This window comes from Platalea leucorodia (genome assembly GCF_965183815.1).
Source record: "Platalea leucorodia genome assembly, chromosome: 1".
NCBI classification, from domain to species: Eukaryota; Metazoa; Chordata; class Aves; order Pelecaniformes; family Threskiornithidae; genus Platalea; species Platalea leucorodia.
The window spans coordinates 53,053,295-53,081,068 of record NC_138823.1 but is presented as its reverse complement, the minus strand read 5'-3'; the positions used below and the strand labels follow the sequence as shown (position 1 = coordinate 53,081,068).

General features: G+C 37.1%; 1 protein-coding gene across 1 annotated transcript in view; it reads left to right on the top strand.

Annotated features, from left to right (window-relative positions):
* Positions 1–27,568, top strand: part of YES1 (YES proto-oncogene 1, Src family tyrosine kinase) — a 51,340-nt gene extending 23,772 nt beyond the window's left edge. Inside the window, exons 2-12 of the mRNA XM_082314108.1 lie at positions 10,509–10,781; positions 15,242–15,341; positions 16,470–16,568; positions 19,605–19,708; positions 19,907–20,056; positions 20,268–20,423; positions 20,699–20,878; positions 23,220–23,296; positions 23,646–23,799; positions 24,372–24,503; positions 25,303–27,568. Coding sequence (XP_082170234.1) covers positions 10,517–10,781; positions 15,242–15,341; positions 16,470–16,568; positions 19,605–19,708; positions 19,907–20,056; positions 20,268–20,423; positions 20,699–20,878; positions 23,220–23,296; positions 23,646–23,799; positions 24,372–24,503; positions 25,303–25,511 — 1,626 coding nt within the window. The 5' untranslated portion in view covers positions 10,509–10,516 and the 3' untranslated portion in view covers positions 25,512–27,568. The remainder of the gene's footprint in view (positions 1–10,508; positions 10,782–15,241; positions 15,342–16,469; positions 16,569–19,604; positions 19,709–19,906; positions 20,057–20,267; positions 20,424–20,698; positions 20,879–23,219; positions 23,297–23,645; positions 23,800–24,371; positions 24,504–25,302) is intronic.
* The last annotated feature ends 206 nt before the right edge of the window (positions 27,569–27,774 follow it).

Sequence of the window (27,774 nt, the reverse complement as noted above, 5' to 3'; positions counted from 1 at the left end):
GGGTGGTGGTAGGGCTCCAAGGCAAAGGTGTAACAAGATCGCTGGCTGGATGTTGGCGTTAAATTCAGATGGGACCTGAGGCATGTACTTTCAGTGGTTACTGTGTTTAAAATTTAAGACTTGTCCAGTGTGGGTGGACTTTCCATAACAGGTGACTTTGAATGAATTTGAGCATGTGTGTACATTCAAAATGATAAAAAAAGAGAAATTAATTTAGGGCAGCCCTATGGCCTCTATTGTGCAAGATGCCTGACAAGCTAATTAAGGTAATTTCTCCTGATCTTCTTGCCTATGAACATTATTATATCTGTCAGTATAGAAAGCAATATAACAGCAGTAATGATAGCTATTAGGGTAATAATTCTTGTTTAGTTAAAACGTCATCCAGCTCTTCCCTTTTAATAAGGGTATTATTTAGCAGGTGTCCTCTTTATATTTTTTTCTGTTTAATTTTGAATTGCTTTGCAATTTTAATTGTACTTTTCACTTGTTTTTTATGTACAAAGGAAAACACAAGCTATTGAATCATGAAGAACAGTGTACATCTGTGGTTGTAATTGTTTATACACACTTTCACTTTTTGTTTTAGTCAAAAGGTTGATATTTTCCAGCTGGCTTCTTGAAATTCCTGTTGTTCAGCAAAGAACTAATTGCTGAAGGAGATCTGGGTATATGGCCCTTGAATAAATAAGCTGCAACATTTTGTCAGTAATTGGATTTAAATACTTTAATAACTGATTTTTGTTAACATGCTAATCATGTCAATTATATTTGGATAAAATAGCTTGAGAATAAAGGGGAATTTACTTCCAACTTAGGGTGACGTTTGGCAAACAGTAGCTGGAAAAATTTATCTCTGCAAAGCAGGTATGTGCAAATGTAAAGTAACAGTTTGTGAAGCACACACCAAATTGATTAAGCCTAAGTTCCATGAGATTCCCTAACAGTGTTCCTGTGCTATAATTTGGGTGGATATAACAGTCATTTATTATAGAGTCTTTTTTTTAATTCATATTTTAAGTTTCTATGACTGTTCCTTTCTTTATATTTCTAAGTTGACTAACAGAGACCAAATGAAGTTGCAACTGGATTCTTGCTGATATTGAATTCCTCTGTCATCTTAAAATGTAATTGCTACTTCAGCTGTATGCCCAGTTGAGAAGATGAAAAATACTATAGATGCATATGAATTTCAGTATCTCTGAATTTCTGGGAGCTTGCAAATTTTGTAGTCCATTTTTTCAAGTGTAGTTTGTAGTTGAACTTTGAAAGAAATGACTTCTTAAATTTTCATAGAGTTTTTCAGAACAGAAGTGCCGCAAATTGTTCTTCTGCCATGTAAGTTTTACTTCACTTTTTCTGTAATGTGGACGTCCCTTGGGAAAGCAGTTTGTGTGCTTCCTGCTATGAGGTCCAGAAAACAGAATGTTGGTTTACTTTAGTTCACTTTAGTAAACAATATTAAAGAGTTGCTTTTAAAATAACTTTTGGAGGCATCTTTTCCAGAAATAATATACTTAAATAGAAAACTGAATGTATAAAAAGGTTCTGTGATACTAGGCATACTTTTTGTTGTTTTTTCCAGATCGGATTCAATGAACACAAAATCTTTCTATTTATAAATCAGTTCCTAAATCCTGTATGAAATGTGCTAGATAGCTTTCACAAGTTATGACATGCATTTTATTGTAATCTGAAACAATCTTTTGGCCAGACTTCTTGAATATATCAGGCTTTTAATTTTAAAGACAATTGTAATTATTTACAAATTAATAAAAATAGGTATTACACTGAAAAAAATTGAATTGTCCTTTTCTGCTTGCCATGTATTTATTGACTGTGTACTTTAAGGTTCAAGACAATGGAGCAGCAGTAATGCTGTCTAGACAATATATTGGTTGTTTTGTCTGTGGTATCATCTGTTGCCAGAGAAAATGTCTTTGTGTGGTAAAGGCTTGAAATTGTATGGCTAGACATTGTAACTCGAAATTTTTAAAATGATCTTGTGTATATGTATTATATATTTCAGCACATAAAATTGCTTTTGCAATTCTGATATTTTAGTTAATCTCTCCCTTGTGTTCTTGACTGCTGGAGTAAAGAAAATTAATCCATCAGTGTTGTGTACCCATTTTGCATAATCTGCCTTAGGTTTGTTGGCAGGTGTTTTGTTGGATGTACAAAAAAGCACAAATTATTTTTCACTCTTTCTGGGTATGAACAATAAGCTTGAAAACTCACTGAAAATTCAGACTAGATCCTGAAAACAAACTTTCTTAAAATAAAAGTTCTATTTAGCAATTGGTACATTTTAAAGTGAACTTTAAACATTTAAATTTGACAAATATTTTCTGTGCTGTGGAAGTTAGTACCCCCAGCTAGTGTACCCCCAGCTAGGCTCTGTGCCTACTGCAGGTGGGTTTGGGGTGTTGGGTGGTTTGTTTGTTTGGTTGTTTTTTTCCACCTAGCATCGTCTTTCTTTCATGCTTTCTGTTGCCTTGTGCACATGGTAGGCAGCTTCCAGCTGAATGGAGATTGCTCATGTAAGCAACTGGAAGACAAAGAGGATGACGATGGAAGTGTGCTGCTCCAGCTTCTTGAGCAGCTTCGGCGAGGAAGCCTTGCTCTGGTGTATCAGACTAAAAGTCAGGCCACTACAGTCGTGCTTGGAAGATCTCAGTCCAGGTCTTGGCTGTGACACCTCCTGTGGGTTTTCAGAAGCCTTATCTAGAACAGAAATTTACGATGTTTAAATCTCTATTGTTATAGTAATAACTACTTTTATTTTCTTGGATATGATTAATCTGACTTAAACCAGGCAGCATAAACCAATTCAAGTAAAGACATACTGGAATGCAAATCTTGTGCAGATGTTGCATCAACATAACTACATTAGTTTAAACTAATAAGCTGGGTCACACCTGTAGGACTTTTCTCGTGTAGCTGAGTCACTAGTCTCTGCCTGACTGTGGACTTTCTGAGCTACAGATTGGTGGAGGTTGGGGAAGTCTCAGTCTGTGCTCATCCTGCTCCTCTCATCTTCCAAGGCATCTGCTGCTGGTCCTTCTTCCTACAAAGAGGAAACCTTATTTGTTGTCAGAGTCCGTGCTCAGGCCCATGGTGAAAGAGCAGCTCCTGGTTAGAGGCAAAGGCCACTGTTGAAGATAGTATACTGAACTAGATCTTCTTTGATTAGAAGTGTCTTTAAAATTACAGTAGGCTTGCTTTCTTACACCTCTAGTCTGTCTTTTCTGAACACTTGTAGTTTGATTGGACAAGCCACCTTTTCTTGCTATGTTTGCATACAACATCTGGTCAAGGGAAACCTACAATATCTCAAATAATGTAGGCAAAACTCTGATTATAAATAAACACAATTTTATGAGTGTGTATTTTGCGGAGCCAGCCACACGTTATCCCCGACATGATCATTTTCTCCAATTTGCTCCTGCAGCTTTTGCCCGTCTTTAAAAAGAAAGACCCCCTCTACAGATTCAGCTGTCCAAATACACAGTGAGTGGGAGGAGGTCCTACATGTTTGGTCCAGATGAAAGGAGGATGTGACTGAGAGGGAAAACTGAAGAGTGCTCGCATCTCTCCTGACTTTGCCTCACTGATAATCTATAATTCCACTTTATTTATTAGAAATTGTTGTTGCAATAGTTATTTTTTTCTTCAGCTTCGTAACCTGACATCCAGTGGGACCTTGCAGTTGCATGATGGGGCCTGATGTGGATTGGGATGAGGGTTGTACTGCCTGCTGGGGCAGCTCTCTCTCCTACCTGTTAGTTCCAAGAAAGACAGGAGGTGTTTCTTCAGGAGAGAAGCCTTTGTGTGAGGCCATTCAAATTGGAGGACTGGAAATCCTCAGTCTCCTTCATAGATACTGTGTCCAAAGGCTGATACATCTGAGCAAGTCTCCCATGTCTAAGCTGCTCAAACCTCAGAGGAAGCACACTTCCATCAGACTTCTTGTCTTCCATTCCAAAAAGAAGTCAAGAAATCATGGAACGACATGAAGGATTGAAGGACCTTATTCTTTTTCATGCAATTTCTGCTAATCCTAATTTTCCAGGTAGTGTTTTGAGATCTGGTATCCCCTCAGAGCACAGTTGTTGTTGTGGTCTTATCAGCCAGGTAACTAGCTCCTCCAGTAGGATCAGTCTCAATCATTAATTTAATGCAAATTTAAAATCTGATTTCTTTAAAAAGTGTGAGCTAGAACAGAAATATGTAATATTTGCAACAGCTTTTAACTCTGAAATACAAAATGTCCCAACTAGATAAGCAATTTTATACTCATTGTTTTTTCTCTCTTTGTGCAGTGTCCTCTGTTTGCTACGCTGGTTTTGCTAGCTGTAGCTTTATTAGCAAACAAGCTGGGGTTTGTTCTGCTTCTATGAAATCAAAAGGATTACCACAGCAGCCCCAGAATTTTTCCTTGAATATGTTTGTGTGGTCATGTTGAAAGCAGGATTTGGTCTATAGAAACATTAGGATCAAAAATTTCAGATTGCATTAGTCAGTAATGAAGAGGATGTTTCTTTACTTTTAAGTATATTTTTAGTGTATGGGCAACCTAAGGTCTAGTAGTGCTGTTTTATAGTTATTTTTCTGGATAGAACTTTACGTAGATATGTGGTAAACATTGAAATTCTAGTAACCTAAGTCCTTACTACGGTGTCTTTTTTTTTTTTTTTTTTAATGCTTCTTCCTTTATCTTCACCTTTTGCTCCTTATTAGATCTTTAATTACAAGGTCATGTCAGTCGCACTTTAAATGCATAATGATACAGACTGTCTAAGGTCTTGTTACACTAATGTTATTGCTAATAATAAAACTGAATCCAGTAGAACATCATTCTTCAAAATGCCATGAGTTGTTCATAGTAAAATAAGCAAACTTTGAAATTTATGACAGCTCATAAAATATAAATTATATCACATGATAAAAACAGCATAATTTAAAAAAATGGCTTATACTCTGCAAAGAACACAGGGCTGTTCTTCAGTGTATTTTCCTTTACAAACACGGTGGATTGCTTTGTAGATCAAAAAAAAAAAGCTCACCCATGTTTTCATACCAAAGCAGTGACCTCTTAAAGATGAACTGAATTAGTTGGATGTTATAGTATTGGCCAAAGGAGTTGTTAGCCTCTTTTCTGGTTGTCTTTGTTTCTTTCAGTCTGTGTCACTTCTAATAAATGAGTTTTAAATAGAGTCTGTGTCACTTCTAATAAATGAGTTTTTTTCAGCTGAAACCACCTGTTCGGCGGATGCTCTGTGTTGTTTGCCTAGTGTATGAAAAGCCAGTATAGGTTGCGTGTCTCCGGTGACATATGGGGTCGGCTCCGCACTTGTTTGAGCAAATAGTCAGCTAATGGATCCATTAGCGAACTTTCTGCAGAATATCCTGTCTTTGTCATTGCATGAAATTTTAATAACTTTAAATCATGACTTTAGTTGAAAGTTAAGGGGATCTTTTTGTAAGACATTTGTTTCACTTTTGAGAAGTGAAGGTACTTGTTTTCTTGACAGAAACAATTTTTTTTTTCTAACACTGAGAAGTGAAGACAGAGTAGCAGTGGAAATCTTTAATGTTTTTTTCATCTTTTTATTAGCAATTTGTGAATGTCAAATAAAATACTTTTTACATTATGTAGCATGGGATGGTTGGGTTTGGGTTTGGGTTTTTTGGTTGGGTTTTTTTTTCTTTTTTTTTTTTTTTTTTAAGGTAAGAGGATATTTGCAGTCTTGCTTTATCCTTCCAGAAAGAGATTTGACTTGCTTGTTCTTCTAATTTAACTCTTTCTTCATAGTGAAAAATGACTTATGTGCTCTTTTTGGCTGTATGAACAATTCCAGTAATCAAAAGGAATGGTAAAATGAAATGTTGCAACCCACCCTTCCCTTTAGTGATTTTTCTTTTGCCCTACCTCTTGCATTTAGTTCTTGTATGGTTTTAGTACCCAGTTTAGTCTAGAGGTTGAAAAGTGAACAACTCCCTAGAGTGTCTTTCCCTTTGCAGCATGTCAGAGTGGCTCCATGCAGCTGTCGTTCACAGCCTTACGTCGTGATGAAGTCCCCAGAAGGCATTAGGCATTTGGGGAAGTGCTGACTCGTGACAGAAGTGAGAGATCAGAAGAACACCTCCAGCTGGCCCCAAGAGGAAACTCCTCATTTTTTCTGGGTTTTTGTTATCAAGTCAATGACAGCAAGTGAAACAAACATGAGGCTCTCCCAGCTTTTGGTCTTCAGGATTTCAGATGCTAGTCAGTGGCCCTCAAAATCTTGATGCCAATGGGTAGAGTATTGGGGGAAAAAATGAATACGGAGTTTAGAGGCATCTGCAGACTTGTTTGCTCTAAGGCAGCTAGCTGTAACAGATTGTCAGTTTATCCACCTGAGTTAAAATCACCTCTTTCAAAGCTTTAGCATCTTCCTTCATGCCAATAGGAGACCTTTCTTGAAGCATTCCTGAGAACCTTGTGTCCCAAGGAGCCAATGAGTAGATAACTTCTGTAACTATCAACTGGAAAGAGCAAGGACGCACTGGACGAACGAGCGGTTCCCTTGTGACACCCACCTCTCCAGGGTCGACGGAGGAGGCTATGGACACCCTGAGGGAACCGTTTGTCCGTAACCTAGGATATGATGGCTCTTGAGGAAAAACCCATTTTTCTTCGGCTGGTAGGTCATCCTTCTGAAAGGAAAGTGGGGAAAAAAAACCATGAAGACTTTACTGGCCACACATTTCAATTGTTGAACAAAGCTTTCCTTGTGATCCGGCACTCTGCTATAAAACAGAGTTGGGAAGATAAGAGGGCAGCATTGACTCGCCTGGAGCTCTCTTGTTTGGCAGAGAGGTTATTAAGGGTGCTCTGCCATTGTCTGAGGTGTTTGTAGAGTATTAAACCACAATGAACTTTTGCCTTTTGTGTGTCTTCTCCAAAAAGCCCAGGTCAAATTGGCTGTCTCTAAAATCTCATTCGATGACTACTTCCTGGAGTGCTCTCATTCTTCTATTGATTTTTGTGGGCATCCTGCTGACCTTCAGCTGTCCTTCCAGTAATCATTTCAGCTTCTGTTTCTTCTTGAAAACATTCTAACATAGGAGTGTTTCTATCTAGAAAGCAGAACAAGGCATCTGTGCTTTTAGTCCATACCTTTCCGAACATGGTTTCCTGATAGACCCGACTCCTATCCCACCCACCAAACGTGTGGGCGCGCTGATGAGAACCAACAGGAGAGTATTAGTCTCAAAGAAAGAACAAGCTGCTGAAGATACTCGAGTGGTTTGCTTCAGACACCAGTCAGAGCTAAAATAATGATTTAACTAATAGGAATGGATTAGTGGTTTGTGAATAACGTACCTTGGGCCAGCATTTCTTTGAATAGGTGGACTTCTCTACAGAGCAAACAGGAACTTCTCGTCTGTATCTGTTTCTAAAAAGAGTTCAGTGCTTCAGAAAGGGAGCCGTGAATTTTATGACAGAAATGTATTCCTTAATATTTTGTTGCTGGTCAGGTGAAGGGTGATGAAAATAGTTCTAAGTTGTTTCAGTCACATACATTTTTAATAACAGATACAGTACCAGAATAATCAAATCCAACATTGCATACCAGCTGCTTAGGGATTTTTTTTTTTTCTTTATCCAGTCATTTATTACAAGACTAAAGAGTAATAAGTCATCGGGGGGGTTTCCCCCATAGTGTGGGCAACCATTTTTCTCTTCCCTACTAGTCACTTTTGGTTTATGTCATCTTCTCTCACCTCTTTGCTGTAATTCCTTCTTGTAAAGGAAACCTATGTTTTTGACTTCTAAAAGCTAAGGAGTTTGCTTCCTTAATTTTGTTTTGTGGGTATGCAGTTATAAAAGTAGAGCTTTTACATTTTTGTCTGCTTATTTCTGAATGTCTTTCTCTTTGAAGTGCTGATTGAATCTCTGTTGTTAATCTCTCTAACCCCTGAAAGAAGATTACCTTAACAGTGAAGTGGGTGGGGAGGGGAGAACCAAGGGAGAGGCTGAATATATTTCGCTAGAATGAATTCAAGTCTTCAGTAAGGGCTTTTCTTTGCGGGACTCAAGTATACCAATGGAAACTTTTTGCTGCTAACCACAGCTTAACTGCGTGAGCGTGTATGGGTGTTACCAGTTATAATTGCAGTACAGGGTAGCCTTGTCACAAGCCGTTTGGTCAAATCAGCAGTACCATGGGCAGAATCCAGCAGTTTTACCAGAATTGGTAAATTGGCTTTTTTTTTTTTTTTTTTTTAAATCTTGAAGTCTTATCAGTCTGTTACAAGTTAACCAAATGCCAGAAGTAACAGAGAAAAAAATATTTACATTTAATTGTACAAATGTTTGTACCTTTCCCTTTTAATCTACTTTATTAACATAAGCAGTGTGCTGCACTTTTAAATTGTGTATGATGCTGAACTTTCAACCAAAGGCAGGGAATCGGTGCTATTAGCAAAGACATTTTTGCGAAGGTGATTGGACTTTTATTCATAGCAGAAAACTTTGCTTGCAGTTTTTTAAAGAGAATCAAAGAAATAGGCCTCTAGAGTAAGGCAAAAATTCACAATAGGCAGCCACATGGCCAAAAAAAAGTGGTTGAAATTACAGTGTCTATTTGCAGTGGTAGAGAAATTAAAAGGATGTGATTGGGTGTTTGATTGATTTGTATTGTGAATTAATAACTGGCTTTTCTACTGCAGATTGTAAGGCATCTTTTGTAAGGTATTTAGACACATTACATTCTTCATGCATGTATTTGAGAGTTGCTCTATTACTGTTTATGCACAATTAATAAGTTGGCAATAATAGTATCAGAAGTAAAAAAAAAAAGGATAAGGTGTGCTTTTGTGATGATGCGTTATTCTGTGTAAAACTCTCAGATGAGATTTGTAAAAACGCAGTTATTTGTCTTTGTTACTGCTTGTTTCTGCACCAGTAATTGTATTACATTACAGCATTAGGGGCTGAATTGACAGGGTGAATATTCTTAATTTTTACGAGCAGTAAATTTCATATGGTGTTTCAGCAGCTATGGACCACCTTCTTTCCAGGAACTCTGATTCATGGTTCTTGAGGAAATTACAGTATCTTTAATATTGTAATGGTTAGTTATACAGAGCGAATTAGTTTCTCTCAGTGTGACTACATTAAGGCAGTATTTGTTTAGTAAGATTTACTTTGTTCCATATTTCTGTGTCTAATACTTAACAAGGTAAAAGAGAATTGAAAAGGAAAAGAATAGTTAGACACACAATGGGAAACATTGTGTTTCCCTAATTGTTAGTTAGAGTCCATGAAACTGTTGTAGTTATCAAAAGACGTATTTTTAATGCTTTCAGACTGCTGCTGTTTTGTTTGGTGTTTCTTTTTTAACTGATTCGTTAGAGAATGTGAAGCAGTTGATTTCCTATTTTTGTGGAGGTTTCTACTTTTGAAGTTAAAGGAGATTTTTAGCTTCCCCCCCGAGAATACAGGAATTTTCATGCCAGACTAGTGCTGCATCTAATAGAGACTCCTGTTTTCTTCCCGATTTGTTTCCCAGCTGGCATAAGCCAGAAAATGCCTGCTATCAGTTGTCACTACCTGATAAATGGCAGGTGGTGACTTCTTAAGACACAGTCATTTTAATTGTTGGCGACATGTCTCCTCTCTGATTACCTCCATCAGCAGGTAATAGGTGTCCCCGTGGTAAAGAGCTCTGGCACAGTCTGCCTGTAGTGGGAGCTGGTGGCAATCTTGGGCCATCAGGGCTATAAATTGTCCCTGGTCCAGGTCCAGTTCAGTTTCTAAACTATTATGGATGTTCTAATTACTCTTCTAAATTTTTTCTAATTCTAGTTAGACTCTAGAGCTTAACCCTATCCTGTGGCCGTGAATATCCCAGGTTGGTTTGTGAGCTGTATTTCGGGGGTTGGCAATGGATGAAAACTTCTCTACATCTTTAAAGGTATTAGTTGTAATACCACCAGCAGGTCAGAACCTTATTGCACAGTGCTTAAAAAAAAAGCAGGAATGCCCCACTCGTTTTCTTGGTATAATTGCTTTGGATTTCTTCGTATAATTGACTCTGGGTTTGTTACGTTTGTTTCCCCTTCCACCCTGCTATAGAAGTCTTCAGTGTCTTTTCCTCTCTGTTGCCTGATTCCCTCTTTATTTATTTTTTTTTTCTTTTTTTTCTTTCTTACGTTTTACAGTCCACCAAGGAACTGGGATGAAGAATAATCCAAATGTGGTGTTAGTATGTGATGTTGTAAGGGACAATAATTAGGTCTTCTCTAGTCTAGGAATGGCTTGGATTTTTTTTCCAGAACACTTTTTCATCAGAGTTTATAGTCTGCATGTGGTAGCAATTGCTGGGGGTTGTTTTGGGTTTTTTTAAACAGTAATAAATCAGCATTTTTGGTAACTTTTTGGGAATCTTCTGTGTTAACTATCAAAAGGTGCAACATGGAGATTAACTCTTTTTTTTTTTCTCTCATTCTCACAGAAGCAACCATGGGGTGCATTAAAAGCAAAGAAGATAAAGGTCCAGCCATGAAATACAGAACTGATAATACTCCAGAACCTGTTATTTCCCACGTCAGCCATTACGGATCAGACTCCAGCCAAGCAACACAGTCTCCGTCAATAAAGGGATCAGCAGTTAATTTTAATAGTCATTCCATGACTCCTTTTGGAGGGCCCTCAGGAATGACGCCCTTTGGAGGAGCATCATCTTCATTTTCAGCTGTGCCAAGTCCATATCCTAGTACTTTAACAGGTGAGTGTTACATAAAACGATGCTATTATTATTTATTATTAAAGCTTGACAGTCATATTAAAAAAAATACTATGACCCCTTGTGACACAGAAATAAATTGCAAATTCAAAATAAATTGCCCTCTAGGGATTTCTGAGTTTCAGTATCTTTACTGCTCAGATAATAATTCAGCCCATATTCACTAGTGATGGGGGCACGGGGGTTTTGGCTTTTGATTTTGCAGGGGCATCAGGATCACAGCGCAGAGAAATTTAAGACTTATTAAAGGCAGTAATGGGAATAGTTGATAAAATTGTGTTAGAAGTTCTAAGCTGTTGAAGGGATGCACATGGGATAACGGCTTTAAACTTTCGGAGAGAAATGCAAAATGAAAAACACTTCAGGAAGTTGATATTTTAAACTGATTTTCAGACTTATTTGATTAGCTCTAAGTTACTTATATTAATGCAACACTGATTTTGTTAATTTATAAAGCTAAACAGGATATGCAGTATATTCTGTGTACTTTACTATATGAACAACATGTGTGAAATTAAAGAGCAGAATTCTCATTGTTGGTGGTCATATTAAAACAAAAAAGTTGAAAATGTAAAAATAGAACGTACAAGGCACAGAGACCTTCTTGGCTGAGATGTAAAGTCTCTGAAGATACAGCATTTTAAAGTAACATGCACATTTGATGTTATAAACCCACCTTTATATCAAAATCTTAAAACTTACAAAAATTAAATTACAAAATTTACAATTACAATCACAATCTTAAAATTACAAAAATATGATTTTGTGCACATGGCTATTTTCAGTAGTTTTGCTGGATATTTTTGAGAGGAAGCTGTAATTTATTCTTTTTTTTAAGAGAGAGGAAAGAGTAATTTATTCTAGAAGCTTTGCACAGACACTTCGCAAACCACGGTGAATAATTCCTTATTAGTCTATTCCTAGTTTTCCCACAAACCACTAATGTTAGCACAGTTACAGTGCTTAAACGTTTGATTCGTTACAGTGGCATTTAAAATCTTTTAAACACAAGAAATTTGAGATCCATGAAAACCCACTGTGACCTTGACATTAAGCAATTCAGGAAACCAAATATGAATTGCCTGCTAATGATCACCTCGTATTCCCTTTTTGGGAATTCATTAAAAACCAAATAATTAAAATGAGCATCTATCCTGTATCAAATTTTAAGTCAGCTCTGAATCCCCATTTCAGATAAACATATGCAGAAATGAAATAAGGGCAGCATTTCTTTTTATTCATTAGCTCCACTGAGGAAAGTTTATCGTGCTTCATCTCCTCCAAGAACCTCTGTGTATTTCTTCTGACTAGATGTGGTTCTTTATTCACGTGGGAATCTCCAGCAGTGCGTGCAGGCACTCCTGGGTATTACCAGATGTCAAGGATGTAGCCCCCTGCCAGGTACCACAAATCCTTTGCTGCAGAGACCAGAAGGGATGTTCTCTTGCCTGTTCCTGTTCCTGCTGGTAGTTAAGCATGTTATATCTTGGACCAGAGTCAACAGGAGAGATTTCCTATGAAAAGATAGTCTAATATCAGTGTGAATTCAGTTATCAGCAGGCAGGCTGATTTGGGTGAATGCTCCCATCGTTTTGCGATCAGGTAAAATGATACTGCATATATAATTATTCCTCCTGGTTTTGTAAAACCAGTCCATCCACAAAAAAACACACTTTAAAAATAAATAAGTAAAATTTCAACAAGCAATTGTTTGGTACGTTCAGTACCAAGTTTCAGATCAATCAAAATTGGGTGGTTTTGTGAATGAGTAAGATTACAAACTTCATCTGGCTGTAAGCTTTTTGTATTTGTGACGAATAAAACACTGGATCACATTCTGTGGCCCTTTGTTTCACAAGAGAAGAGAATAGATGGGCTTGTCAAACAGGACGTAAGTGTCGGTAGTACTTATCCAGTCCATCAGTGATGTCTGACAAGAGGATGATATGGTTGTCATCATGGCCTGTAGTGAGGCTGAAAAGAGTTGAGCCAACTTTTATTCCTCTAGAGCAGAAAAGGAGAATAAATCTGAGTTAGTCACACTGCCCCTGTATTACACATTCTCAGTCATCAGATACTTTGAATTCATAGAATTTTACTGAAAATCAAAACAGAAAAATGGACCACTGTTCTTGCCTTCCGTGAAGCTGTGTAAGCACTAGTGCTTTGTAATCCTCCCACTGAACAAGAAAGTAAAGTCTCTTCTCCAAACGCAGACCTCAACTAGAGGATGGGAATACTGACCTAATAAAAGGATAACCTTTAAGGGAAATGTTATGACCACAAATAGCTTGAACAGCTAAACTAGATCACCTTGCAATGATTCACAAAGAAAACAGCTGCAAGAGACTTCAAAAATCATTTGAGCCGTATCTGGTTGTTTAAAACATTCTGTGCTGATGCTGTTCTCCTTAAGTATTTTATTATTCTTTGCTATGAAATAAGTAACACTTGTGAGTGAGAATAAAAAGAGGTTTTATGGTAGCTGAAGTGTTGAAATCAAAAATTTCCAAGGATTATATGTTAGCTTGTCCAATTCTTTCTTTAAAAATAGGTAAGAGTATACAAATATTGATAATTACTGAAAATTCTCTTATTGCATGGTTTACATTTGAATCCATTACTTTGACTAGTGCTACACTGTCTAGAGGAATTAATATTTCTCTTGTTCCCACGATAGTATCTGTCTAGACATTGTACAGTTTGTTTCGAAGTTCTTGGAGTCTTCCAGTTTCTTTATATGCAGTTAAAAACTTTTGTGATATTGTGACTTGAGGATATTGATTTTCTTCATCTGCTGAAGAACTCTCTGGGGATGGTTTATTTCCATAACATTTGGTTTCTGTTTGTGTGAATATGGTATGTATCCCCACAATTTTCTTGCTCCGTGTAGCAGTATGTGTCATCGAAATAATGCAGTAATGTAGTAATGCAGGCAAAAATTGGTAGAACTGTGTTGATTTTTAACTTAGATTAGGAACTGTTAACTTCTAGCGAATATTCTAATTCATTTTCAGTTCCTAAATCACACTTCAAAAAAAACCCCTCAGTTACTCTAACCTCCTGTGGGGATTTTTTGTTCTGTTTTTCTCAGAGGAACTGTAAATTCATTTCCAGCTGAGGCCTGCTGAGAGACTGTAATCACAGGAAGATTCTACATCAAATGAAAATATTTAAGTGATTAGGAGCTCTTACGTCAGAAAGTGTACATGGCAAAAGAGTATTAGATGTAGACAATACCCGTTGCATTGTGTATTCTTCCTTTCTGATCACTGTCATGTTAATTGTAAGATCTAAAATTAGATGCAACATGTTTCTGTTGGTGGTCTTCCATGTATATCCTGGTACATATATGGGCAGCTTAGAGATGTAATATTACACATTTAAAAATAAGTTATTGCTTGGACTAGCATTAGGCTTCCTAAATGCCCATTGGACTGTGAAATAGCATTTCTAGAGCTTAAAAAGTCTTTCTGAATTCCCCCTCTGCAGTATTCTATTTCAACTTTCTCCTAGTTATGGTACATAGTTCTTTATTTTTGCTCGTAGCTTGTACATCTCATATAGCCAGTTCTCCATTCCCACTTTCTCTTTTAGCCCAGCTTTATGGATTAGTTCTTTTAAGAATAGAAAAAGTTTTCCTACTGTAAGTATAGGAGCCTCCCTACCATCCATCTCTCACACCTGTATCCTGTTTGTGGGACATACATGTTCAACAACATGCCCTATTCCAGCAGCAGGATGGGGCAGCAAATTCCTTAGGGTTGGTGGAGTCCAGCTGCTCATCGTGTGACATATCTCAGTCCTTGTTCTCTAGAGTAATGCACTAATGGATCATCCTCAGCAAAGGTCTGCTTCACTGATGGGGAGACTTGATGGAATTAAAAAAATCATTAGTCCTAAAGCAGATAAATGTCTTTGTCACCAACAGAATACTTTTATTTCTGGTTCAATTCCTTGAGTAGATCTTGATGTGTAACCTCAGAAAGTTGGGAATTCATCAGTTAGCTATAGCTAAGTTCAACAGGAAACTACTTCTGTGAAAATTAGTGGCTGATGGTTCACCGTTGTGGTGGTGTAGGATCTTCTATAGAATTGCATTTCTTAACAAGAAGCTAGCTTAATAAAGAAGCTAGCTTTTTTTACTGCCGATGTGTTGTGCAGCTTTCTATATATAAGTGCTCTAATTATTAATGTACTTCCAGTGATGTATCTAGCTGCCTTTTGTTGTGTGGAAGCATATTTTTAGGGTGTCTGTTTATAGGCTTTCCTCTTTCTTAAGAAATGAGCTAATCATTGATCCAGCTTCCAAAATGAGATGCAACCCAGAGTGTTTAGTTGCTTCCAAATCAAAATTGATGAGTTGTTTCACGGACAAGTCCTCAAATCAATTGTTGCAATGTTACTGCTATATAATATGTGTTTTTTTTCTTTTTCCTAAGGTGGTGTTACTGTATTTGTGGCCTTATATGATTATGAAGCTAGAACTACAGATGACCTTTCATTTAAGAAAGGTGAACGGTTCCAGATAATAAATAACACGTAAGTGTTCTCATTCACAGACTTCAGTTCATTGTTGTTGGGAATAAATAAATCCTTAACTCTTCTTGAAATCTGTGTATCTTATTTCAGTGAAGAGTAGATTGATTCCCCCCCCCCCCCTTCCTTGAGTGCATGCAATGTTCAACAAGCATGGAGTTAAAATATTGATACTGCTAAGACAATAACCTTCAGGCTGAGGTCAGGGTTTGTGTGCAGATGCAGAACTGTAGTGACTGGGGCAGCCCCAAGCCTCTCCTCCTCAGTTGGTTGGGTGGCATCCTTCCACTCCTTGCTCCAGCAAGACACAGCTATCCCCTTTGGGGCAGCAGAGGTAGAGATACTTACTGTCCCATCCCAGGCTCTGCACCTTGCATATTCTCCCTGATGCGTTTCCATATCTCGCAGGGAGGTGGGTGCAGCTGGCAGCACTGCGCTGCAGGTGCTGGAGGCGAGTGCACTGCCTGTAGGCAGGGGCATCTCGCTGTGGAAGGGCGCCTAGCTGGCCGCACAGTAAATGCATTCTCGGAGAGTTTGAGTAGTTTGATGTTCTAGTTCAATTGCAGCAGTGTTACGGTATTACAGCCTGATGTCTAGAAGTCCAGTGAAAAGGAAATAATTCATTCACCTTGGAGATTTCTTTACACGCAGCTTTTGGCTGCGGTGATAGTTCTAATTCATACGTGTAGCAGTTTTCATTCGTCCAGTTCTCTAATTTTATTAGCTGACTTTCTGCTTCCTTTATTGCTCACTGTCGGCATACAGGCAGAATGATCTGGGAGAGGCAGATGAAGCCTAGAAAACTGTGAAGTTTGTTTATACATCCCTGCCATAAAACGTTTTGTTGTAGGTTTGCGTTTTGCATATATTGATAAATTCCTTTTACATTAAAAAGCCCAACCAAACAAACCCTAAATCTTTAAAATGCAAAATTCCACTGAGAGGTGCTCATGCTGCTTACAAAGAAAAGAAAAACATATTTAGGTGCAGCACAAACTATTTTAGATGCCTTCGTAATTAAAATAACACGTTACCTAAATTTAACCTGCCTTTCATATGTGAGGATGCTATAGGTGCTAGGGAATGATGTATTGTTTATATGTGGAAGAGATAACTGATGTTTCATTGCAGGGAAGGAGACTGGTGGGAAGCAAGATCCATTGCTACGGGAAAAACGGGCTACATCCCAAGCAATTATGTAGCTCCTGCAGACTCCATTCAAGCAGAAGAGTAAGACATTGTATCCTGTCAATCTGTTCTTATTATCAATTCTACGCTTTGTGCCCTGTGGTGATACTATTCCTTTAATTCAGTATACGTAACATTTAAGGGTCAAGTAGGATAATACTACTAATTAAAAGATAGCAGTGCAACTTGGATGATGTCAGAGGTATAATTATTAGAGGTGGACACTTATGCAAATGTTTTATCCCTGCTTGCTATATGTAGGGCTAAAGGAAAAAGGATGGGAGAATGCGATAATGAAGATAAGAATTGGGGGACATGCAGTGTGTTTCATATAAAGCAAAAATGGATGTTTTTTAGTTAAAGGGTTCACACACCAACTCTAGGTTTTTATCCTTATTTTTGCCAAACACTAATTCAAGATCAGCTATATCCTTGATAGCACCTCATCTTACATTCTAAAAAAACATTTGTGTGGACAGTTATTGCTAATCTACTAATATATAACAACTTTCTTGGTGACAAAATTGTTAGGCTCACTAAGAACTACTATGAATTGGGAAAATTGTATTGCTTTGGGTACCAGTACTTCCTACATTTATTTACAAACAAAGATCCCAGAGCACTTACAGAATCACATGAAGTTATTGTGGGAACTGAGTTGGGGTACAGTTTCAGGTGATACTTGTTCTAAGGGATTAATTATATTTGTTGTACTAGAAATACAAAGCTCCAGAGCTCTTGCTTCAATATACAGGCATGGTACTGCCAATAAGCAATTCCCTGATGCATGATCTGGGCACTTCTGTGTTTGCTACTGCACTTCTGGGAAAAGTGCCCGATTTCCAAGATGTTTCCTGAATCTCAAGCTGAGGCTTTAGCATGTTGCTGCTGCTCTCACCCGGCTCTTTGCTATTGAAAAGTGATTGCATCAAAGACGCGCTGTTATTTTATGCCCTTGAGTTTCAGCTGCTTATAAAATTATTGACTTGAGATTTTTTGAAAAAAAGTTGAGTGGGTTTTTTTTTGTTTAAACTATGCAATAAAAGCATTTTGTCACTACAACAGCAGTGGTGGTAAAATGGAAACGATAGCCCTTTGCAAAGTAAGAATGCAGCGTTTCTGCAAAGAAAGTATTGCTCCTAAAGACAGGCAAAATGGAGTGGTGGGATTTGTCATAGGTTTATGTGATGACTAGAGGTAAGAGTAAGGGGTAATGAGTGAGGAAGGTTTTTTAAACGGACTGTTTTAAAGAACTAGTGCTAATTTTATTAAATATCACCACATCATTTGGAATAAAGTTCATTTGCTTTAGAGTTCATTTGTTAGCCCTGGGCTTTGATAGTGTTTGTAGATTTTGTGTTATGATTGCAGTTGGGGTTACAAGTGCAAAAGCAATGCACAGCCCCAGATTGCTAGGATTTTCTTTAAGTGCTCTTCTCTAAGCCTGAAGGCATTTATATGAAAAACTGCTTGTGACAGGATCCATATTATCTGTGTGGCTTTTGAATATCATAATGTAAATGTTTAAAGCTCATAAAAAAAAACCCAAAACAAAACACACAAACCACCCCCCCCCCAAGTATACCCTACTTTTATTTTATAGGTAATGACATAAACTAACACTTTACAATATAGTTTGTAAATTGTCATAGTTGTCCAGGGAGGAGACATTTTCATGTGAAGTAATTACTAGGGTTCAAGTTTGCTTCAGTAAGATTATAGGTTACATCCAAATTGTCTCAAGTATATGTACTCTGATACCCAATTCTAACTTTGCATATCTATTTGAGCAGTCAAACTGCAAATAAAATAAAAAGTAAGAATAAGTTTCAAATTCCCGAGTGATTGCACAGGCCATTCTGTTCACAGGCCAACAAAATGACCCCTCCTTACCTACATTTTTCCACCACAAAATGTTTCACCCACAAAACCATTGTTTTGCAGCAGTTTCCAATACTACTATTCTTCTCCCAACACTCATGAAGCCAGATGGCTTGATGGTATGACAGTCCCAAATGAAAATGTTTGAAATTTACACTTTGCATCATTTTGTGACTTCTGAGGTACACAATTAAAATAAAATATAGTTAGAAATAAGTGTTATTTCGAAGTCTGGGGATTTGGTGGGAGATGGACCTTAAAATTATCACTGGCTCAGGACAGAACTGTTTGCAGGCTGTTCATCAGGATGATGAACACTTTGGGAGCATAGAAGAAATTCCTTTTGTGAAAGAACTTAAGGAAAGAAAAAAAACCAGGTGTTTTAAAACGTCTGTGTACTTTCGGTATCAGAATGATGCAACAAAGATGGAGTGTTACTCAGAGACAAATGATACCTACCAAAGAGTTGTTTCTAAATGATCGGTAGAAAAAAGTGCTCCCTCTACTGAGGTCCAGAAGGACAGGAGGCAATAGAAGTTGGAACAGCTGGATATAAGAAGAAAGCTTTTAATCCTGAGGACAGCCAGGCAGTGGCACAGGTTGCCCAGGTTGGCTGTGTGGGGTCCATCCTTCAAGGTTTTCAAGGCTGGAGTGGACAACGCCCTGACCAACCAGGTCTGATCTCACAGCTGACCCTGCTTGCAGCAGGAGGCTAGACCAGAGACCTCCCAAGGGCCCCTTCCAACCTGAATGAACCTATGATCTGATGATATTTATACACGTCCACTTTCCATTAAATATTTGGTTTTAACTTCTTAGAGATGGTAGTTTTGGCTGCTGCAGTGTTTTGAGTGTGCTCCTGACAGTATTTCATTGTCATCTAATTCAGCTTGACCTGTGAAATTCTTAACCAGAAGGAAAGTGTTACTTTCGATGATGAGTACTGTTGATGTCCGTTGTTAAACCATCAGAAAAACATAGTATTTGCAGATAGAGGCCTCTCTACATGTATTTTGCAAACAGTAGAAATGAGAGTCACATAGAAATAGGTCATCTTAATATTTTGAGTATATGGATGTCATTACTTTTGTTGATCTGTAACTGCTTTGAGATATTAGTAGTCCAGTCAATGCTAGAGATTTCTAAATCTTGTATAGGAAGCTTTTACTTACACATGTTTTCTTTAACATTTTCTAGGTGGTATTTTGGTAAGATGGGCAGGAAGGATGCAGAAAGGCTACTTTTAAATCCTGGGAACCAGCGTGGTATTTTCTTAGTAAGAGAGAGTGAAACCACTAAAGGTATGTATAATTATGTATATCTCTTCTCTCTCCCTTCCCCCCCGCCCCTCGCAACAGTGGACATAATGACCATTTTTATGTCTTATCACATTTTACATATGCATGTGCACATGTGTATGTATCTAATGAGAGTTGGGGAGATATGTTAAATATGTTTTTAAATTTTTGGTGAAGAACCAAGTATGACTTGTTTCCTAGGTGCTTACTCCCTGTCCATACGTGACTGGGATGAGGTCAGAGGTGATAATGTGAAACACTACAAAATCAGAAAACTTGACAATGGTGGATACTATATCACAACCAGAGCACAATTCGAATCTCTACAGAAGTTGGTGAAACACTACAGAGGTAAGCCCAAGTTCTAGTCTCCCAATGCTACCTTGTGCCTATCATCAGGAAGAAAAACTGCATATGTAGCTTATTTTTAAAATTCACAATCATAATTATAAAACTGTGACAAACAGTAAATGGACTAGTTCTTTTTATGAACATTAGGGTGTTACTTTTGTTATAGTCTTACTCCTGCTTAATGACAAAGCTTATTTTTTCCATTTTCCAGAGCATGCCGATGGGCTGTGCCATAAGCTAACAACTGTGTGTCCCACTGTGAAACCACAAACACAGGGACTGGCAAAAGATGCCTGGGAAATTCCTAGAGAATCTTTGAGGCTGGAAGTTAAGTTGGGCCAAGGATGTTTTGGTGAAGTATGGATGGGTAAGAGCTTACTGTGACACCTTTTAGTTGTTCGTGTGAATGTTTTAATAGTACTTTAAGTAAATCAGTATTGGGATCTGAAAAGATAATCTCATAAACAACTGAAGAGAAAAAGCATGAATTATGATCAGTCACATAAAGGTAAATAATATTCAATATAGTTCTAATTCATAATTGTACTGTTAGCTAACAAAACAGAAGCAAAAAGCAAACAGTTTCAGCAGAAAATCTCTTTGGTATTATAGGGGAAAATAAAATCTAATTTGTTTCTCTAGGAACATGGAATGGAACCACAAAAGTAGCGATTAAGACACTAAAACCTGGTACAATGATGCCAGAAGCTTTCCTGCAAGAGGCTCAGATCATGAAGAAATTACGGCACGACAAACTTGTTCCACTATATGCCGTTGTTTCTGAGGAACCAATCTACATTGTCACTGAATTCATGACAAAAGGTGTGTGACAGAATAGTTTGAAGATACTACGTTTAAAAGATTATTTAAAAGCCTGGCAACAAATTAAATGTTTAATTAACATTAGGTTTAAGCTGACTGGAGTATAAGTGGTAATTTTGATTAAATTAAAATGAGCAACGCTTGACCTACTTGAAGCAGTTCTGATTTAGATCGTGGGTGGAGGTATGATTTTTTTGCACATCTGTGTCACCCTTGCTAATCTTCCAAGTACAAGATTGGGTTTTCTTCTCCTCATTTTTAGTGTGTACTGCCTGTTACATTTAAATTGGATGGTATAGCTGGGAATATTATTATGAGAATACACACCTGCCTGTAGACAGATCGTGCTCACAGCAAGAGAATCAGTTGGGGGTTTTTTTGGGGCTTTTTTTTAGTTTTTCTTTTCCAGCAGTGTGACTGTAAATTTTAAAAAGCTTGAGGGTTTTTTTGCAGACTCCCTCCTTTACCTCCTTGTTTTCAGTCTTTCATCCTTTTTCACTTGCTCTATATCATTCCCCCTGCCCCGGCTGCTGAAACAGAGATTTAGAGATTTAGGCTCAATGTAGAAATAAACATCATAAGCATATTAGTGTTAAAAAGCAGCAGATTTTCAAGTCAATTATTCCAGTTTTAGAATATGCAGACTTCTGTTCACCTCACAGAGAAATTTTGCTATCCTGGTAAGAAATAGAAACAATGTTAAAGTCCAAGAGAGTGGGTGCTTGTGTTCAGTACTCTGCCACAAATATGTGGTTTGTTTTTTTTGTTTTTTTTTTTCCCCTGTTTGGATGGGGTTTTTAAGCGTTGTGTAAGTTTGAAAAGGTAGAAAGGAATAGAAAGTATAAAAAGTTCCTTCTGTGGTGGTGGTGTTCCTAAATAACACTAGACAGTCTCTCGGTCAGATTTTAAAGCTGCCATGCAAAATCAGTTTTCGTTGTTCAGAAATCAGGTTTTGGCAAGGCAATCAGGAAAAAAAATGCTTTATAGCATTCTGCCTAAGAAAAAGTGAAGATTAAAACTGGAACTGGGATGTGACCTTGCAAAAGCAGAAGTAAAGAATTGGAAAAGTAGTTGCATGTTTGTCTAAGTTATGGATTCAAAATGCCATTGGAAGCCTCTGTTTTCATTTGAAAAACTTCTCACATTCTACCAAAAAACATAAAACCTCTTTCGTGGTTCATACTTGAAAGTTAGTAGAACTTTTTTTTTTTTCCCCCCTTTTCTTTTTCTTTCTCTTTTTACAAGAAAAAGAGGTGAGTAAGTACCCAAATTTTTTTCCAATGTGGACAGGTTACTAGAGGTCAGCATGAAATCTTTGCTCCTCTTCAGTCCTTTGAGCTCATGAACCAAGATGGGAAAAAGTCTGTACAAACACACACAACAAACCTCAGCAGCAGTGTGGGTCCGGCCTGCCGTACTTTTGCTTTCAATGCAAAAATCCAGCAAGTGACTAAAACCACATCGGAAGTATCTAATTCACAGCTACAGCCATGAATCCACTGCAAGATCTGCCGTTCAGTGGGGTTTTTTTTCCCCCATCATCGCCACACTTGTAATTTTGTTGTAATTTTGACTGTGATGAGACTGATTAGCTATCAGTCTTCACCAGTTTCTTAAGAAAGAGATCATGTTCCTATACCCTTATGGCATAATAACATCTGTAGGGAAAGCTGTTATGTCAGAGACAAAGTTTTACCACATGTGTAAAGATTACTTTCTTAAAAGGAGCGCAGGTCCTTGGAACTGATTTCAAATACTACTCATGTTGTAATGTTCTGGACATGATTGCATTATGTAAATGGGAGAAGATAATATAGCGTAAAGAATGGAAGATACTTTTGTTTTCCCCTGTAAGGAAGAAAAAGCAACAAAATAAAAGCAACAATTTCAGAATCATTTATCTAGTATATAATTGGAGCTGGCAGAAAAATTTAAGTAATGGATAGGACGTTTTTTGTTCTTTAATTATAAATCTCACTGTGGAAAAGAAGTCTAACTAGGAAGTGCATTGGTACCAGGAATATTGGGAAGAATCCTTATGTATTGCCATATAATCATCAAGCGGCTGTCTGTTTTATTAGTGTTCAGTTATCTGTATTATTGAAATGGATTCCAAAATACTTGGATAAAACTTGCACTGCTACTTATCAGGGCAGAGTCAGCTACAGGCACCGTCATTGAGTCATGTATTCTGTTAAATGATGGGTTTTCAAACACAGATTTTGGGAGATGAATGTGTAAATCATCATGTCTGGGGAAAAAAAAAAATTCATTCATGTTTTCAGGTCAAATTAATGTTTTGGTTTTGCCTTTTTTACCACAAATGTGTCATCTTCTACAGGCAGCTTGCTAGACTTCCTTAAAGAAGGAGAAGGGAAATACTTAAAACTCCCACAGCTGGTTGACATGGCTGCTCAGGTACGTTGTATAAACCAAGAGAACTGTGTTTCGTGCTTAGAGAAGAGATTTGAAACTATATGAGATATCAACTAAACGTAAATATTGAACGCTCTGGCTATTGTATGCTGTTCTGTTTTACGTCTTCTGTTGTAGGTTTGTAATTTGTCAAAAAGAAACAGTCTGGTTCCCAATTAGCAGATACTGTATAGCCAGACACACTCTAATCAGTGCTGTCACAAACTTACTCTGCTATACTTCCTATATTTACACAATCAGAAAAGAGATAAAATAAAGGGGTACAGCTTAATGCTTGGGATAAATGTATATAGTCATGAAAAATAATCTTTAATAAAACTTTATTTTTAAGATTGCTGATGGCATGGCTTACATTGAAAGAATGAACTACATCCACAGGGATCTCCGGGCAGCTAACATTCTTGTAGGAGACAATCTTGTGTGTAAAATAGCAGACTTCGGTTTAGCAAGGCTAATAGAGGACAATGAGTACACTGCAAGACAAGGTAAGACCGATTTATTTACTGAATAAATAAGACCAGTTACATTCCAATTACTTAGAACTATTACATTTAGTAGAATGTGTCTGTGTATTCTGTGTGCATGAATAAAGATTACGCATATAAGTGTGCTTTCACAGATATGTTTAGGTGTCCCCCTCACCTAAGTGCAATTTTAGTAAACTTTCGAATGTTCAAAATTATCTAGCAGTTTGCGTATGTTTTCAAAAAATGTTTTTATTTATTTGTTTCGGGTAAAACTTGCTACAGTTTGAAGAGAGCTGAGATTCCAGAGAGGTTGCTCATCAGATTCTGAAGATGATCCCACTTTTTGAAACATATTTAATTGAGAATCCCAGATGTCTTAAGTGCTTCCAAAACCTGTAGCCAGTAGTTGCTGCCCTAGTTTGAAACTGCTTTCCAGCTTGAAATATTAAAATACAAAACCACCTTGAATTTTGTCAACAAAGCAAAATGTAAAAATTTGAGTGCAGTATTCTTTTTGAAATATTTCAAAGCATAAGCAAATGATGCATAAGCAAGGGAAAATTGAGTATCTGTCTTTTCAATGTTTGTAGGAGCTAAATTTCCAATTAAATGGACCGCTCCAGAAGCAGCATTGTATGGTCGGTTTACAATCAAGTCGGATGTGTGGTCATTTGGAATTTTACTGACAGAGCTGGTAACAAAGGGGAGAGTGCCATATCCAGGTAAGAGGGAAATTTAAGAGATTTTTCTTTTCTTTGTTGTATTGTGTGTTTCTGAAGTTACCTTTTGTACTTTTTGCCTTTATTCAGAGCCCACAGTTGACAAGTGGAGACAGAAGCTTAAGTCGCGCTTCACTGGTTCCTATGTTCACAAAGCCACTTTGTTTCATTTACAGATTAGCTATTAAATATTTTTTGAAGTGTTTTAAGATAATAGCATTTGTAAATGTGACCGATAGTTCATTTCAGATTAGTGGATATCCTTACATTTTCCTATCTGTCTGTTCCTGAAATTTCTACTTTTGACATTTTCCCAGGCTACAGTGAGCATTGGTAGAGTGAACCTGCTAGACCAGTTTTTGAAACTAAACATACGTAACATACTTTGTCAGATATTTTGCTCTGACTGGAATTTGTAAGGCAGTTCCGTTAGGTATAAAATGCCTTTTTCTTGGCCTGAGTTCAAATTAAGTGGTCCCTGAATGGAACCTAAGGCAGGCAGAAGGTATTTGTGCTTAAATCTCGTTTTTGAAAGGACAGACCCAAGGCAGTGGGAAAGTATACAAATGAGAAAGTATACAAATGGAAGAAGGACCAGGTACTGAGGAATTACCAGTGTAATGAAATAATCTTCAGAAAATGTATTTAATGCAAAATGTAAAAAAAAATCATTCATTACAAAGTGCGTTCATTAAAGGTTCTGTTATCGTAGATTCACGTGCGGCTGGAGAGACACTTGAACAACTTTGGGAAACTGTTCTTTGCATAATGTCATTCAGAGCTAACATGCTTTCCTTTTTAGGGATGGTGAATCGGGAAGTTCTGGAACAAGTGGAGCGTGGATATAGGATGCCTTGCCCACAAGGCTGCCCAGAGTCTCTCCATGAGTTAATGAAACTGTGTTGGAAGAAGGACCCTGATGAGAGACCAACATTTGAATATATACAGTCTTTCTTGGAGGACTACTTTACTGCTACAGAACCACAGTACCAGCCTGGAGACAATTTATAAGCCAACAGTCTATATAACATGCACAAATCTGCCAAATGTAAAAGACTTGCAAAGAATTCCTGACATCTATAAGGAATCAAAGGAAAGAAAATCTTCGCTACTTTGCATGCTCTTAATGGCAAACTGGAATTTCATAATGCAGTTGCACAAAACCACTTTTAAAGTGTTATAATCTAATTTACCAATGACATGTTTTTATTTTTTTTCCTCTTTCCCAGCTTATTTTCAGGGTCCAAAGGAAGCTTACTGAAAATACGGGGTAGAAAAATGAGTGTTGGTGTGAACAGTAGCAGAAAAACCAATGTTTCAAATCCTTTATTTTCCCAGCATTTGATAATCATTCTACTGAAGAGGAAATTGTCTGGAATTAGTGATCTTGGGGTAAGACATTTTTAAAGCAGAAGAACTTTGTGGGACCAAGCAATTCTATTCCAGTTCTGTAAAACTCCCTGTGTTCAAAATGACATGTGTGTGCCCCCCACCCCCCCCCCCACCCCCCCCAAAAAAGATGGTACAACTGTATTTGATATATAGTCTTGATCTTTAAGCTTCCTCTTGCATGGACTTCATTAGGGTAGGCAGATTAAAAGAGAAATTGGAACAGTGAATGACAAACTTGATCTAAATGGTAGACCTCAATAGTGAAATTAGAGAGCATAATGCACTGTGTTAATACTTGTATTAATATAACTGGAAAGTAGCATGAGAGATTTTTCTTTTTTTCTTTCTGCATAGCTAATTAAGAATAATGAAGGTAACTAGAAAATGAGGTAATATTTTATAAAATTTTGTTGATAAAGTATGATGATATCTGAACTTGAAGCTATGTAATACAATCAGGGGGGGAAAGCCTTTAATCTTTTAAGCTCCAATCCAACAGTGAGCTTTTGTATCGGAAGACTACCTGAACAAAGCTCACCAGGAAAGCAAGACTGAAGCTGGTAAATGGCCACTTTTTAGTCCTTTTTCAGAGACAGGTTTGGTACTGTTGTATGTGGCTTATATGTGTTAACAAGGGTGGGTGCCACAAATGCTAGCTGTCACTAGTTCAGGGATTTGATTGCACTTTTGCTTTTCTTGACTATTAAGACACACTTACATGCAGTTGCTCTTCCCACTTCTGCCCTTCCTACAGAATTATTTAACTAAAAATAAACAAAAGAAAATGTGAAAGTTTAAAAACTAAAGGGATAAAATATATTTAATATTGTCCGAATATAGTGACATGGAAGTTTGCTGGCATTCAGCCCAGCTGACACTACATCTAGATTTATTTTCTTTGGCTACTGACATATCAAGCAATAACATCATGTCTTTTACACAACAAGTTGCATGAGGTTCTTGAATTTTTGATCAAGCTTATGTACTTTAATTTCGAAACACTAGACTCTTACTTAGCTATCAGGTTGGAATTCATATTATCATTGTAAAGCTACCCAACAAATGAATTTCAGAAAAGCTGGTAATATAGTTCTGGTACTAAACTTAACATTCTTCATGGGTTTACACTACCTTGAATCCAACTACCAAACAGATCTTTGTAAGAACAGTGCCATCATTTTTCATTTTCCCTCATCATCGCTCATCACCTGTACATCTGTGGTTATCAAATTTTAAAAGGGCTTTATGTAAGAAAAACAAAAATAAAACAAAAAAACCACACACAAAAAAATAATCAAAAAACCCAAAAAATACAATGGAATTTTAATTTTTCTAAATATTTTAAAATGAATAACACAATCATATGGATTTATGTATTAATACAGTTATAACAAAAAATGCCAAAAATGACACTGGCATTGTTTGGATTTTTAATTACTGAATGGAACAGTTCATTGTAATAACACTTGTATAGTAAAGGAATAAAACACTAACTTAATGAACGTGTTCATTGTAAATGGTTGTGTATTATAAGACTTCTCCAAAAGAGTTTGTATGTTTATGAAAATTTATTTGTTTCACCTGAAGACCTTGATGTGGTTCTTACCCTAACAGAGTTTAAAATTCACATTCACACTTTTTATATAAATAGTAATAAGTTTAATTATGTAACTAAGTATTTTTATAAAGTATGGCATTGTTGAACTGTTTTGCAGAATTGGTTCAAAATAAATTTCTCCTTGATTGCATCTGCTTATTTGAGGGGGGTGAGGGGGAAGTGGGAGGGGGACCAAAGCAGAGTAGCCTTCATATTGAGAGGAAAAGGAGGGGAATAAAACCTCCATGAGTGTTGGGTATATTTTTATCCTCTGTAAACTATTTT